We start from the raw sequence: 12017 nt of genomic DNA, 5'->3' as shown, positions 1-12017 counted from the left end.
GCTGGCCCGTTTCCGCCGCTGTGCGGTAAACGAACAGGGCGGGGCCGTGACTAACCCAGCCGTCATCGACACACTAGCACTGTGGAGCGTGACGGCTGGGGTTCGTCACCAGCATGGAAGGGGTTAATACCACTTACACTAGATATTCTCATATTGCTAATTAAAATATTGTCTGTTCCAGCTCGCCCCAATTGGTGTTTGTAGTAAAGTGCTCCTTTTTGTCTAAATAGCCTAATTGTCAGAATTGACTCATTTGCACCCCTGTAAGTCCCTAGTAAGTGGATGAAACACTACATGGCACACTCCCTGTGTCAAACAATGCGGGAAATCGGGATGCACACCCTTGTATTCAGCTTTATCAAACTTATCCATTCCTGTAAGTGAAATGCGTGCAGCATTGGTATAGTGCCTTGCCCTGATGGCACTTAAATAAACAAAGTTACGAGATGAGGCGAGATACGCCCCAAACCAATTGCACAGCTTTGAACTGCCTCCTTGGCGAATTCATTCATCTGTTTAACCATCAATTAGTCATATCGGTTTGGAGGTGGGAGAATGGAGTGCTGAAAATTTCCAGAGCAGTGTCCCCTGACGAAGGGCGTATTCCGCCCGAAATGCATTGGGTAATTAATAAACACCGCTTGGAATGAACCATGGCATCAGTCGTGTTTTTACCAGAGGCTTGGATGGGCACAGTTTAAACATGAGAAACTTGAAAAAAGCTGTATGAATCCCGCATGTAGAGCTCTAAACTAGTCAATAAAAAGGATTATATAAAGAAAAGTTGTGGAGTAAATTGATAAAAATGACTAATTGATGGTTAAACAGGTGAATGAATTCGCCAAGGAGGCAGTTCAAAGCTGTGCAATTGGTTTGGGGCGTATCTCGCCTCATCTCGTAACACTCCCTGTGTGCCATGCCAAAGTCTTTACATGTTGTATGCAAGTTTTCTCTACAGCATGCTTTGTAGCCCTACGGCAGGGTGCATTTTATATTACATGTGAGGGTATATCTGCATGAGCAGATATTCCCAGATGCGGTCTAGTCCAATTACTAGATGGTACAAGTGAATCTTGAGTATATGTATGGAACACTGGTCATTAAGAGTTCCCCCAGCTATATGATGGCTTTACTGAAACCAGTGGTGTTCGGTATCAAACACCTTGTCTGAATAAAACTGTACTGTTGCCTTATTATGACATGCACTGAGAGGGCACCTTGGAGGTTCCCTCCTGAAAAACCTGCCACTATCTAGTGGGCTGGCTGACTTGTCTCGTCCATCTTGCTACCACAGACCGGTTTCTGACCCCCTGCAGGTTAGAGACCATGCTCTGAGACCAGAAACCGTGCCTGCTCTGTAGGAAGGTGTTCACCGCTTTTCCAGCAGGATGGCTAGTGATGTAGCACATAGTCCAAGGGCTTCAGAGCCCTTGCTGCATTTGATAACCCAGATTCCTCCATACTTGGTAGCTGCCACCTCTACCCTGAGGCCCATTTGGCACCAGGACAGGTGAGCAATTAGCCATGCTAATAGGCGTGTTGCGTCACCAGGCTAGTCACACTCCTAAGGTGGGCTACCTGATGTGCTCCTTGAAAGAATTGTTCCACTGTTTGTTAGGTAGAGCATGGCAGCGAATTTGCTGCTGCAAGGCATGCAGTAGGAGTATTGCTTTGAAGCTCCACCCAAATTTTTAATTGGTTTGTCATTTTCCTTCGTAAAACACTGGCTTCTGAGTCGTTAGTAGGCTTTTTAGTCCTTCCTTGGTACCGCCTTGTCTGCAATTGCAACCTCTCATTACTACTGGACCTTTTGCTGGCGTTACATGGTCTGCTATATAAGTTGGTGAGCACCATTTCCTTTAATTCTTCCCCTATTCCACCCACGACATTGCTGCACACCGCACTCTGTGACTACTGTATTTAAATTACTATGCAGTCTGCTTTACCTATAGCGGCCGTCTTATTCAATTATTTTATTTAAGGTGGGCTCCGCTTTCAGTTTAGCTGCTGCGGTTATTTAATTTATTTTTCAGGCAGACTCTAATGTGAAAGTGGCTGTACTTATTTTATTAATAGCGCGGGCCACTCACTTCGCCGCCGCGCTGCAGAACGTTTCTAAATGATTCTTTTTGCTTTGTGTGAAAGCTCACCATATGCACTTTCACTTTAATATTGTCCGTGCCCCTTTCTTTAGACGCTGCTCACTGTAACATGACTATGGCAAGCTGTGTCTAAAGAGGGGCACTGCCAACATTAAAGTGCTCTCGCATTTGCGAGAGTTTGAGTTAATGTCATTAAAAATAGCAATGCCTTTTATATATGTGCAGGGTTTAAAACGCATCAATAAAAGGCATTGTCATTTTACAATGCCAATCACTTGCAAAAGCGATGCCTATTACATTATAATTGCTTGCCTTTGGTGGAATTAGGAGCCCTGGGACTGGGTTATGCCCACTCCCCCACAGGAAGTGGTCATGTGGGGGGGGTAGTAGTGACCCCAAGGGTAAGTAGCCAATTTGCTACTACCTTTGACTTACCTAAACTCCTCAAATCAGTATTTAGGTGGCCCCTTGACACCAGGAACTCTGGTTCACCTGATTGAAGGACAAAGGAGCCGAACAACGCAAGAACTATGGACTAGCTGAGGACCTCGCGCTAAATCCTGCATGCTTCTGTCTCGGCAGTTGCAAAGACCCGACTCTTCCTGCAGCTGTGCATCCTCCAAAAGCTTCGGAGGGATGCCATCACTTTGCCGACCAGCCTTGGTTGAGGAGCCACTTCCCTGCAGTCACCGACCGCAATAGCCGGTTCACTGATCTGCTGAGCACCTGATGCCCTGATGATGCAGCTGCTCAGGAGGTGGTCACCGTGCTCCAGGATGTCGGGTCAGTCTCCCCCCACCACGTTTGGAGATGCTAGGATCCACCCTGCACCAATACCCGGGGTACTGGACCCCTTGCAGCAACCACAGCTTGTTTAGTGTCTGGCCCGGTTATCACCACCACCAAGACTTGCCCACCTATGTTTGATGTCTGCACCAGAAAGGTCATTGAGAGTGGCCCTGCTGTCTTGTTTTGTCCCCTATCTCCAGGTCAACCCCAAAAGTGAGAGCCTCCAGCACAGGCAGCCCACCGGACAAGATATCTCTGCACCTCAACTCCACAGCCAGAGTCAGTGCCTACTGACTGTGCACCCGTGCCTACTGACTGTGCACCCGTGCCTACTGACTGTGCGCACCCGTGCCTACTGACTGTGCGCACCCGTGCCTACTGACTGTGCGCACCCGTGCCTACTGACTGTGCACCCGTGCCCCAGAGACCCTCTGAACCGATTTCCTATCCCCCACCACCCGCTTCCAGGTGCCGATTACTTGTCTCCACATGCAGCATTTTTCTGTATCCGGTTTTCTCCATAGACAACAGTGGCTGTGTTCACGCCTACCCTTGCAACCAGCGCCTCTGCGCCATGACACATCCGGGCAGGTAAATCTAAACTGCTGGTGGTTCGAAGGACCATGGCCCCTACTTACCTTAAGTCCAGAAGAGCAACCCTGTAACTCGATTGCAAGTACCCCTATGCAGTGACTATTTCTCCTATAGGATAAGTGTTCGAGCCTCATGCCTCAAATCTGGCAGTTGTATGTTTCTTAAAATCACTAACTCCAATTACTTGCCTAATCTTGTAGATCTTGGTGTCTAAATTAATATAAAAATCGTTATTTTTCTAAATTGCTGACTCATTTCCTTATTGAGTTTCATTTATTGACTGCGTGCAACAAATGCCAAACAGTCCCCTCTGACTAGCGTAAGGCTGCTCGACCACACTACCACAAATGGAGCACCTTGGGATTGTTAAAGCAAGCCCTTGTTCTCTAGTAATTGATACCTGAACTCTCTAAACAGTGCACCTGATTTGGTACACTACCTAGAGCAAGTTTCCTACAATTGTCACTTGAGCAGGAAGGGTATGATCAGTTACTGCATGCCTTGTGATGTTCATGCTCTAGTCCTTGCCTAGCTCCTGTGTGTAGTTTACTTTGTTACTAATGCAAGTTCTCTAGCAGCAGGACTGTTCAGTATCTACAAATGGAAGATCTCTGTTGTGAAGATAGCTTGTAATTACTGGCATGCCTTATGATAATGCTTCAGTCCTCTCCTAGCCCCTATGTTTAGGTTACTTTACCACTCCAGTGGGTGTTGTAGCTGAAGGAAGGACAGCTCTTTACCTACCAATGTCTAGTGCTATTATGACTTGGAGCTGCTGGCAGTAGTAATACATGGATCATAAGACAAAGGTTTTTTAACTTATTTTTTTTACTAATGTTCTATGCCCCCACCCCCTCCATCAAACCTATATATTACTTAGTATTCCTTTTCTTTATGTAGTGACATGGAACAGTCTACACCAATGGAAGAAACTCCAGAGACTGAAGAGCGTCAAGAAGGAGTTGAAGGAGATACAGAGGCCAGGTAATGTCCTCATGTGTACATTTTAATTGGATTAGTGTAAAATGTATGTTAGTAAATTGTGTGTTTGTATACCTATAGGGTGATTGAAGGAACTGTAGAAGCTTCGGTTCCTGAAATGACCTTGGATGAGTGGAAATCTCTCCAGGAGCAGGTTCGACCAAAACCAGAATTTAACATCCGAAAGCCAGATTCCTCTGTTCCTTCCAAAGCTGTGGTAATTCATAAGTCAAAATACAAAGATGATGTAAGTAAGACTCGAATGTGTTTTGCAATGCCATACATGTATTTATAGTTATTGATTATTACTGATTTTAAATGGTCTGTGGTTAGTTATCCTTTGTCAGATGTGTACTAGGCTTGGTGACATTTATAAATGGCTGAGGTGGAGAACCGTTCTGACCCATATCACCGGGATGGGGCAGATCAGTGACTGGTAAAAAGTGGGATGCGGTCATTCTAGAATTGGCGGAAGGAACTCCGTTTGAAAGACCCACATAATTGTGGCACATTGGAACCATATTTGCCTATTCCAATGCTGAGATGAGTTATTTCAGACTTGGTAATGTAAGAAGTGTGGCGTAAAGTGTGAATTACATAGACTCTGTAGGGCCCAGTTCCTTATTAGCCTTTTGAAGATGTATATTGTACACAACCCTATTTTCGCTATTGTATAAGATCATTTAACAAGCTTGACCGATGTGGATATCACCAAATATTGTTACTTTTATGGATCCCTGTTTTTGATTTGGAGTTATTGGATTGCTTACGTTTAGAGTGGCACTTTGAGAAGATTCTGCGCGCAGTTTCATGATTCTCACAGATGTCATGATTTTTATTCCTTTGGGAATGTCCAGGCATGCATGTAAAATAGATGTTTTTAAATAGTTTCAGTAAAGCCAATAAGTTTTGCTTTAGTCTTTTGGCTCTGCTTTTGCATTTTGGAGATGTACAGCATGGGCAAAAGAAGAGGGTGAAATTACAGCTGTCATTCTGTAGGTGCACCATAATTGATAACCTATGCGTGGACATGTCATGGTGAGTGCCTTTTTATTTTTAACGCTCTGAGTAGGATTGCTGAATAACAAATTAAAGTAGGTTGAAATGACTGTAGGGCTGAGGGAGCAGATGGAGAAAAGTAAAGCGGAGTTGGGTGGTGGGGGTAGTAGATGGGGGAAAGTGGCACACGAGCAACGCAGGGGCATGTGGAGAAATGCATGATTGAGAGAGCAACAGTAAGGGTGTGAAGCATGAAATTAAGCAGCACACTGAAAAGAGCAGTAGTGTAGGAGGTAGAGAAGTGCACAGAGCTGGAAACACATGCACTCTTCTGGAATACTTAACTAAGCAGAAAGTAGTCTTCCCCCAATATTCACCCCCCCCCATATCCCCCATGTGAACTGTGAAAGGATACAAGTTGGGAAATCAAAAGGTATGGATCTGAGGAGGGACAAGCACAAAAAAGACAAGACCACGTATACAAAGGAATCAAATGAGTGACCAAGTCAACTAATGGTAAGTAGTGGGCAGGTTCTAAGCTTGCCAAGTTCTTGGTAAGCCCACAATAGTTTTTTGTAGCAAAGACCGCTTGTGCTGTCTCGTAGGCGAACCCTTAAAAGTATTTAATGGAGCTTGATGGATTTCATTTTGCCAAAGTAGCAAATTCATTATAGGTAATAAAAAGCAGACCTGAACAGTGCCCTCCCCCTTTTTTTTTTTATTCTTTTTTTAGGGCAGGGCATATCTGCAATGTCAATTTTGGTTTTGATATTTGCCTTAACATTAGTAGTCTAGTGACTTTATTGATAACATCAGAATGTGAAAATTAAGGATGTAAGAATTAAAATATTAAAATATAATAGATTTGTCCTACATTAATCTACCTTTTGAAAAGGCAAAAACATGTTTATTCGGAGGGGACATCATGAGTCATTACTTGGCAATTATACTGCCAATTTCCTAAATGGAGGGTTCACCTATATTGTTGTGCGATTTGATCAGTACAAGTGAATAATGCTTTGCCCGGCATTCTTACAAAAGTTGCTCATCTCCCAAACTCCCCCTGCAATATGTAGTGCTAAACTATTTGCTCTAGACCTAATGCTTCCGACCTTGTAGACTAACACAAATTTTAGAAAGTTGCATCTTTCTTTGAGGCGGAGTTACTATACTACGAATATTGGCAATAGAGGTCTCATCCAGAAAAGGATCCATTGAATTTACTGTTTGTCTCATAGTTAAAAAATATTCTGATCCTCCTTAATGCTGGATTGGGACTGCAGATCTTTTTATTCCGTTTTGTCAGGAGCTTGTTATGAATTGCCAGAATTGTCTGGAATTTATTTTCCTCTGGCTGTGCTTTATATCTCATGTAATGAGATTGGCTTTCTTTTCAATATAGTCCAGTGTATTTTGATTCTGTTTGAAATCTTGTTCGATTTTCAGATACGTTCAGAAATTCTGCTCAATTTAGAGGCTAAAGAGTGATCTAGCATAGCCGTACAGTAATTTGGATAGATTATTGGTGGCTTACTATTGATACTGCCAACACATTTTCAGATTTCCACCTAATGTCCCACTCCCCCACCCCTCCCAACGTGCTGGAGTTAACTATTGATATATGCAGGAAGCATTTCACAAATTCAAATCTCCAGTTACTTCATTTTTTACATTTAAAATTGGGAGTTCGCTAATGTATTAACCCGTTCCGTGCTGCCGTCGGCAGCACTACCTCCCCAGTGCTGCCAATGGCCGCGGCCCCGCCCGTTTTGCGGAAGTGCTGCACTTCCGCAAAATCGCGCCCGGCTTTAATTACCTGCCCCTCAGGCAGCATGCATAATTGGTACGTTGTAATCTTCAGAGGAGCTAGAGGAATCCCTTTCGAGTTGATTTAGCCAGAACATCACTTTCTGAAGTAAAATAATTCTGTCAGACCCTTTTGGGGGGGGGGGGGGGGGGTTTGGGCGTTTGATGCCTTTTACTGCTAATGTCTCAGGGCCGAATTACTGTGGGCTCAGTACCTAGGCCAAGTACTACCCCTTCAGTATTTGACTTCCTGTGTTAGCAGGGGTTTATGCAGTCTGAGGTTTCTTACGAGGAGATATGTGCACTTCAAGGTTTACTCTGGCACTAGACGGTAAGTATGCTTAGCAACCCCAATAAGTGTCTAGCCAGATATTTGCTTTAATGAAAAGTAATATTTGTATACAAAGTGAAATACTGCACACTAGACATGTATACAGTCTTTGTGAGCCTGGCACTCTCGCCTTGTCTGTGTATGATCGAAGTCTCACTTCCCTACTGACTGGTTATTCCCGGTTTGTGAAGCAGCAGTCAAGCTAGGCCCCGCTAGTTAGTACGAGTCTTAGAAGTTCCACAATGGCTATTTAACAAAACAATTTCCTTGGAGCAAGTGCCCAGAGGCTCTGCGATCTGCTGATCAGTCTTAACTCACTGATGTTGCAATATGAAAAGCCAGTGTACATTTCAGCGGTTCAGTTGTGAATGGTTGGATGTGGCAGCCAAGGTGGCAGGCATCCACGAAATTTCTCCAGTACGTCTTCCAATTCCAGCGGCATGCCTTGGGTGGCTTCCTAGTTCTGGTAGTCCTGTAATGCTCTGCTTACACTGGTTGCACACCACTAGGCTTCACTTTTGACACTGCTCAAGGGTGACTGCCTTCTCTATTGCAATCCCTACCTGGTAATCTGCTTGGAGAGGAGGGGGGAGTGGGGGCATGAACATGTGACTGCCCCTGCAGGTCACAGCACTGCATAGAGTGGTGGCCCTCTTTGGTCGCGGTTATGCACCAGGGCAACACCCCTTTCGCTTAACTACACCCCCCACTTAGGAGATGGTGAAAAGCAGCTGATGGCCCAATCGGTGAGGCTGTCCTGACTGGACCAAAGCAAATCTCACACTTCACTTCAGGGATTCACTCAACTGGATCCCTGCTGGACCTCTGTCCCTCCCGGCACTCCCCTCCTTACAGGGTCCTTTGTTCTCTGTGGCAGGCGTTCCAGGCTTCTGGACAAGTGGTCTACATTCTCCTGGGTGATCTCACATTACCCAGCAGGGAGACTAACCGACCTTAGTCCCAGGCCTGGTTATAACCTGCAAAACTCGCACTGATCTGCTACACCTTGTCAAACGTTCCACAGGTTACTGTGGCTGTACATACATTTTGGAAGGCTTGACCTCCCCTTTTTATAATCCATTTCCTGACGCTTGTGATAGTGTCTCAGTCTTTAAAGTGGGCAACACCATTAGCACAAACATCAAAGTGCTCATTCCTCTGTCCTGTCCTTTGTCCAGGAAGCAGTCTGTCAAAGCAGGAGTAACTCAAACTTGCCTCCACCACCAGAAAAGCCATGGCGGGGACTAGGGTTCACACCTGGATGTCAAGCCTCACTTCTAATATACTCCTACCAAAACGTTAGAGAACTGCTTTGATTCCCGGTCTCTGCAGTGTTTCCCTTATCAGTCCTATAGTCTCCTACAAAATGCTCCGGCCCCAATAACCTTTTGGTAATCAAACTTTTGAAGTGCACAAAAGAGCATGGTTCTCCTTTTCTGCCGTGTATCCTACTAAGCTCTCCGAAAGACATGGGGAGGTAATGCCCCAGACAGGTTTGTGGCTCGGTGTTTCAAAGTCCCTGGGTTTTTAACATGAAGCCCACCATCCTATGTGTACTGTACCACACATACTTGCTGAGCAGTGCAATATACTAACATGTTCGAGGCATGTGGGCTGCTGAATTCATGTTCGAGGCATGTGGGCTGCTGAATTCATATCTATAGCATAGATCGCCGCCTAGTGTTGGGTCCGGATGATTGCACATTGTTGTCCTGGAAGAGTCTTCGAAGTATCACGAGATAGGTGGCTCCTCCCCTGGACTACAGTGCGCATGGGCATTGACTCCATCCCCAGATTGTTTTTTCCCGCCATTGGGTTCGGATGTACTTTCGTTCTCTCAGTTCGGAATCGACATAATTCTCGTGGCCAAAAGGCCTTTTTCTCTCTATCGTCGGTATTGTTTGCGTTCGGTGCCCAGTTCTGTTCGGACTCTTTTCCGAGTTCAACATCCAAGGAGTCGCGTGACTCTTGGAGCTCAAGGCCCAGTCGACGCATCAAGACCCTCGACAACGCGACATGGAACGGAGCCCGTTCAAGAAGTGTCCCGTGTGCGGATCAAAGTACCCACACATCGACGTCCACCCGGTGTGCAACAAGTGCCTGTCGCCGGACCACGATGAAGCCAACTGTATGGCTTGTTCGAGGTTTCGTTCGAAGAAGACTATTATCGGCCTTACCCAAGACCTTCTACCAAGATCCACGGCCCCGCCTTCCGGCCCGGCTACGGACACTTCGATGGAGCCACCATTAAAGAAATCTAAACCGAAAGTGAAAGCTTTGGTGTCCGAACAACCTAAAGTGGTTCAGGCTCCACCGAAACCTTCTGATCCACCGTCGACACCCTCGTCCTTAGAGGTGTCTGGACAGCCCAAGCCGAAGAAGCCTGTCGACCCGGCAAAGTCTGTGAAATCAGTCCTGCCAAAGCAGACTAAAGGCGTCGAGCTGACGCACAAAAAGGCCGTCCAGACTCCGTCAAGCAAGGGCGTCGAGCCGAAGTCCGGATCTGGCATCGAACTGAAGCCGAGCAAGGGCGCGGCACCAAAGGCCGCAAAGGGCGTCTTGCTGAAGACCAGCTAAGGCATCGAGCCGAAGGTTGGTGCCCCTAAAGCGGTTGCCCAGGACACCACCACGGGCACGCCTCGGACCGACCAGCCAAAGTCGTTGACGATCGAGTCTTCCCACGTTGCTGGACCAAGGTCGTCTGTCGTATCGGCGAAACCATCCGCTTCATTCACGAAGCAGGTCTCGGACTCCCTCAAGCGTATCAGGGACAAGGCCTCGGCGGTAGACCCCAAACAGCCTTCCGCGCCGAAACAGTCGGTTCCCACCTCCAAGTCATTGACGCCGCTCCTTCACGTTGCCGCCGAAGGTGGCACCGAAGGCCTTCGCACCACGGGCGGCGCCCGAAGCAAACGCACAGTGCTGTGGGGTCGACGCCTACTCTCCCGGCTGGGGGCTTAACGCATCGACCACCATTACTGGAGGAACAGTCTGAACGTTTCATCGATGCGGACACTGGGAAGCTTACGCTTTACAAGCGACGACGCCTTTGGAGTCGTATACCATTCCTTTAAAGCGCAAGAAGCCTGCTTCAGATGCACCAGTCTTGGTCGAACCATTGATTCCTCGGACTCGCAGAATTGCCACACCCTTGCCAACTTATTCTGATGCCGAGGATGCTGGGGATCAAGATGAGGAATACAGCTTCCCGACCCACGCTGATCCTGATGCACAACAGGACGCATGGGTGGACACAGGTGACCAGGGTGACAAGGGGGAATCAGCAGCCCACTCTTGACCCTCAGATATACAATATCAATACGTCTCCCACTGAGGATTCTGCGGCATTCAATGCCTTAATTGAAAGGGCAGCTAAGAACCACGACGTTTAACTCCATGCTGACCCTGTGGAGGTGGACTTCCTCTTTGACACTTTCAACAGCTGGAAAGACTGTGAAAACCCTCCCAATGCTGAAAGGGGTCCTCAAACATGCTGCGGACATTTTCATGGAGCCCACACTGGCACGGGTGGTCAACCCTAGAATAAAAAAAATACCGACCAGCACCTGGCGATCCCACTTGCATCAAGGGCCAGTTGCCATTGGACTCTGGTCGTTTCAAATGCACGCAAGAGGGCGAATTCGCAAATAACTGGTGAAGCTCCTCCCCCGGACAAAGAGTCCAAAGTGCTGGAAGCATCGGGAAAGAGAGTAGCAGCTCAGGCGGCCAATATATGGCGTATCTCTAACACGCAGGCACTCTTGGCACGCTACGACAGGTCACACTACGATACACTAGAGACCCTGTTGCAACATCTCCCAGATCAATATAAGGAGGCTGCGGAGATGCTAATCCAGGAAGGGAAGCTCATCTCCAACGCTTCAATAAAGTGTGCACTGGACGTTGCCGATACTGCAGCCAGGGCAATTAACACCAGTGTGCTGTTAAGACGACAGGCATGGCTCAGAATCTCTGGATTTAAGCCTGAGATTCAAACTACCATCCTCAACCAGCCAGTTAACCCTGACAGATTATTTGGTCCAGAGGTGGATACCACCTTAGAAAAAATAAAGGATACCGAGACTGCCAAGTCCATGGGAGCTCTCCAATCCCAACAGTTTCGGGGGAGCACTTTTTGTCGCTCAGGCAATAGGGGTGTTTCCAGAGGTCAGATGTCCCAGCAAACGCAATTCAATAAAGGTGGGGCGCAATCCTCTTACCCCAAGCAGAATAGAGGAGGTTATGCAAAGGCAACAACAACTCCCGTTCCTCTGCCTCCAACAAACAGTGACGCCCTGTCACTGCCCCCCGACCATTCCACACCTGTCGGGGGGGAGACTCCAGCAGTTCCTGCCACACTGGACATCCATCACCATAGACAGGTGGGTCAGGAAACTTATCCAGTACGGTTATTG

At 47.0% G+C, this 12017-nt stretch overlaps 1 protein-coding gene across 4 annotated transcripts in view; it reads left to right on the top strand.

Annotated features, from left to right (window-relative positions):
- The window catches only part of HABP4 (hyaluronan binding protein 4), a 163534-nt gene that overhangs the window by 71904 nt on the left and 79613 nt on the right, over window positions 1–12017 (top strand). For all 4 annotated transcript variants that reach the window (XM_078675681.1, XM_078675684.1, XM_078675683.1 and 1 more), the window contains 2 exons: window positions 4386–4469; window positions 4548–4713. In XM_078675681.1, the coding sequence (XP_078531807.1) occupies window positions 4386–4469; window positions 4548–4713 (250 nt within the window). The remainder of the gene's footprint in view (window positions 1–4385; window positions 4470–4547; window positions 4714–12017) is intronic.

This window comes from Lissotriton helveticus, chromosome 2_1 (assembly GCF_964261635.1).
Source record: "Lissotriton helveticus chromosome 2_1, aLisHel1.1, whole genome shotgun sequence".
Lineage (NCBI taxonomy): Eukaryota > Metazoa > Chordata > Amphibia > Caudata > Salamandridae > Lissotriton > Lissotriton helveticus.
The sequence above is the reverse complement of the archived record's forward strand: the minus strand, read 5'-3'. Positions and strand labels throughout refer to the sequence as shown.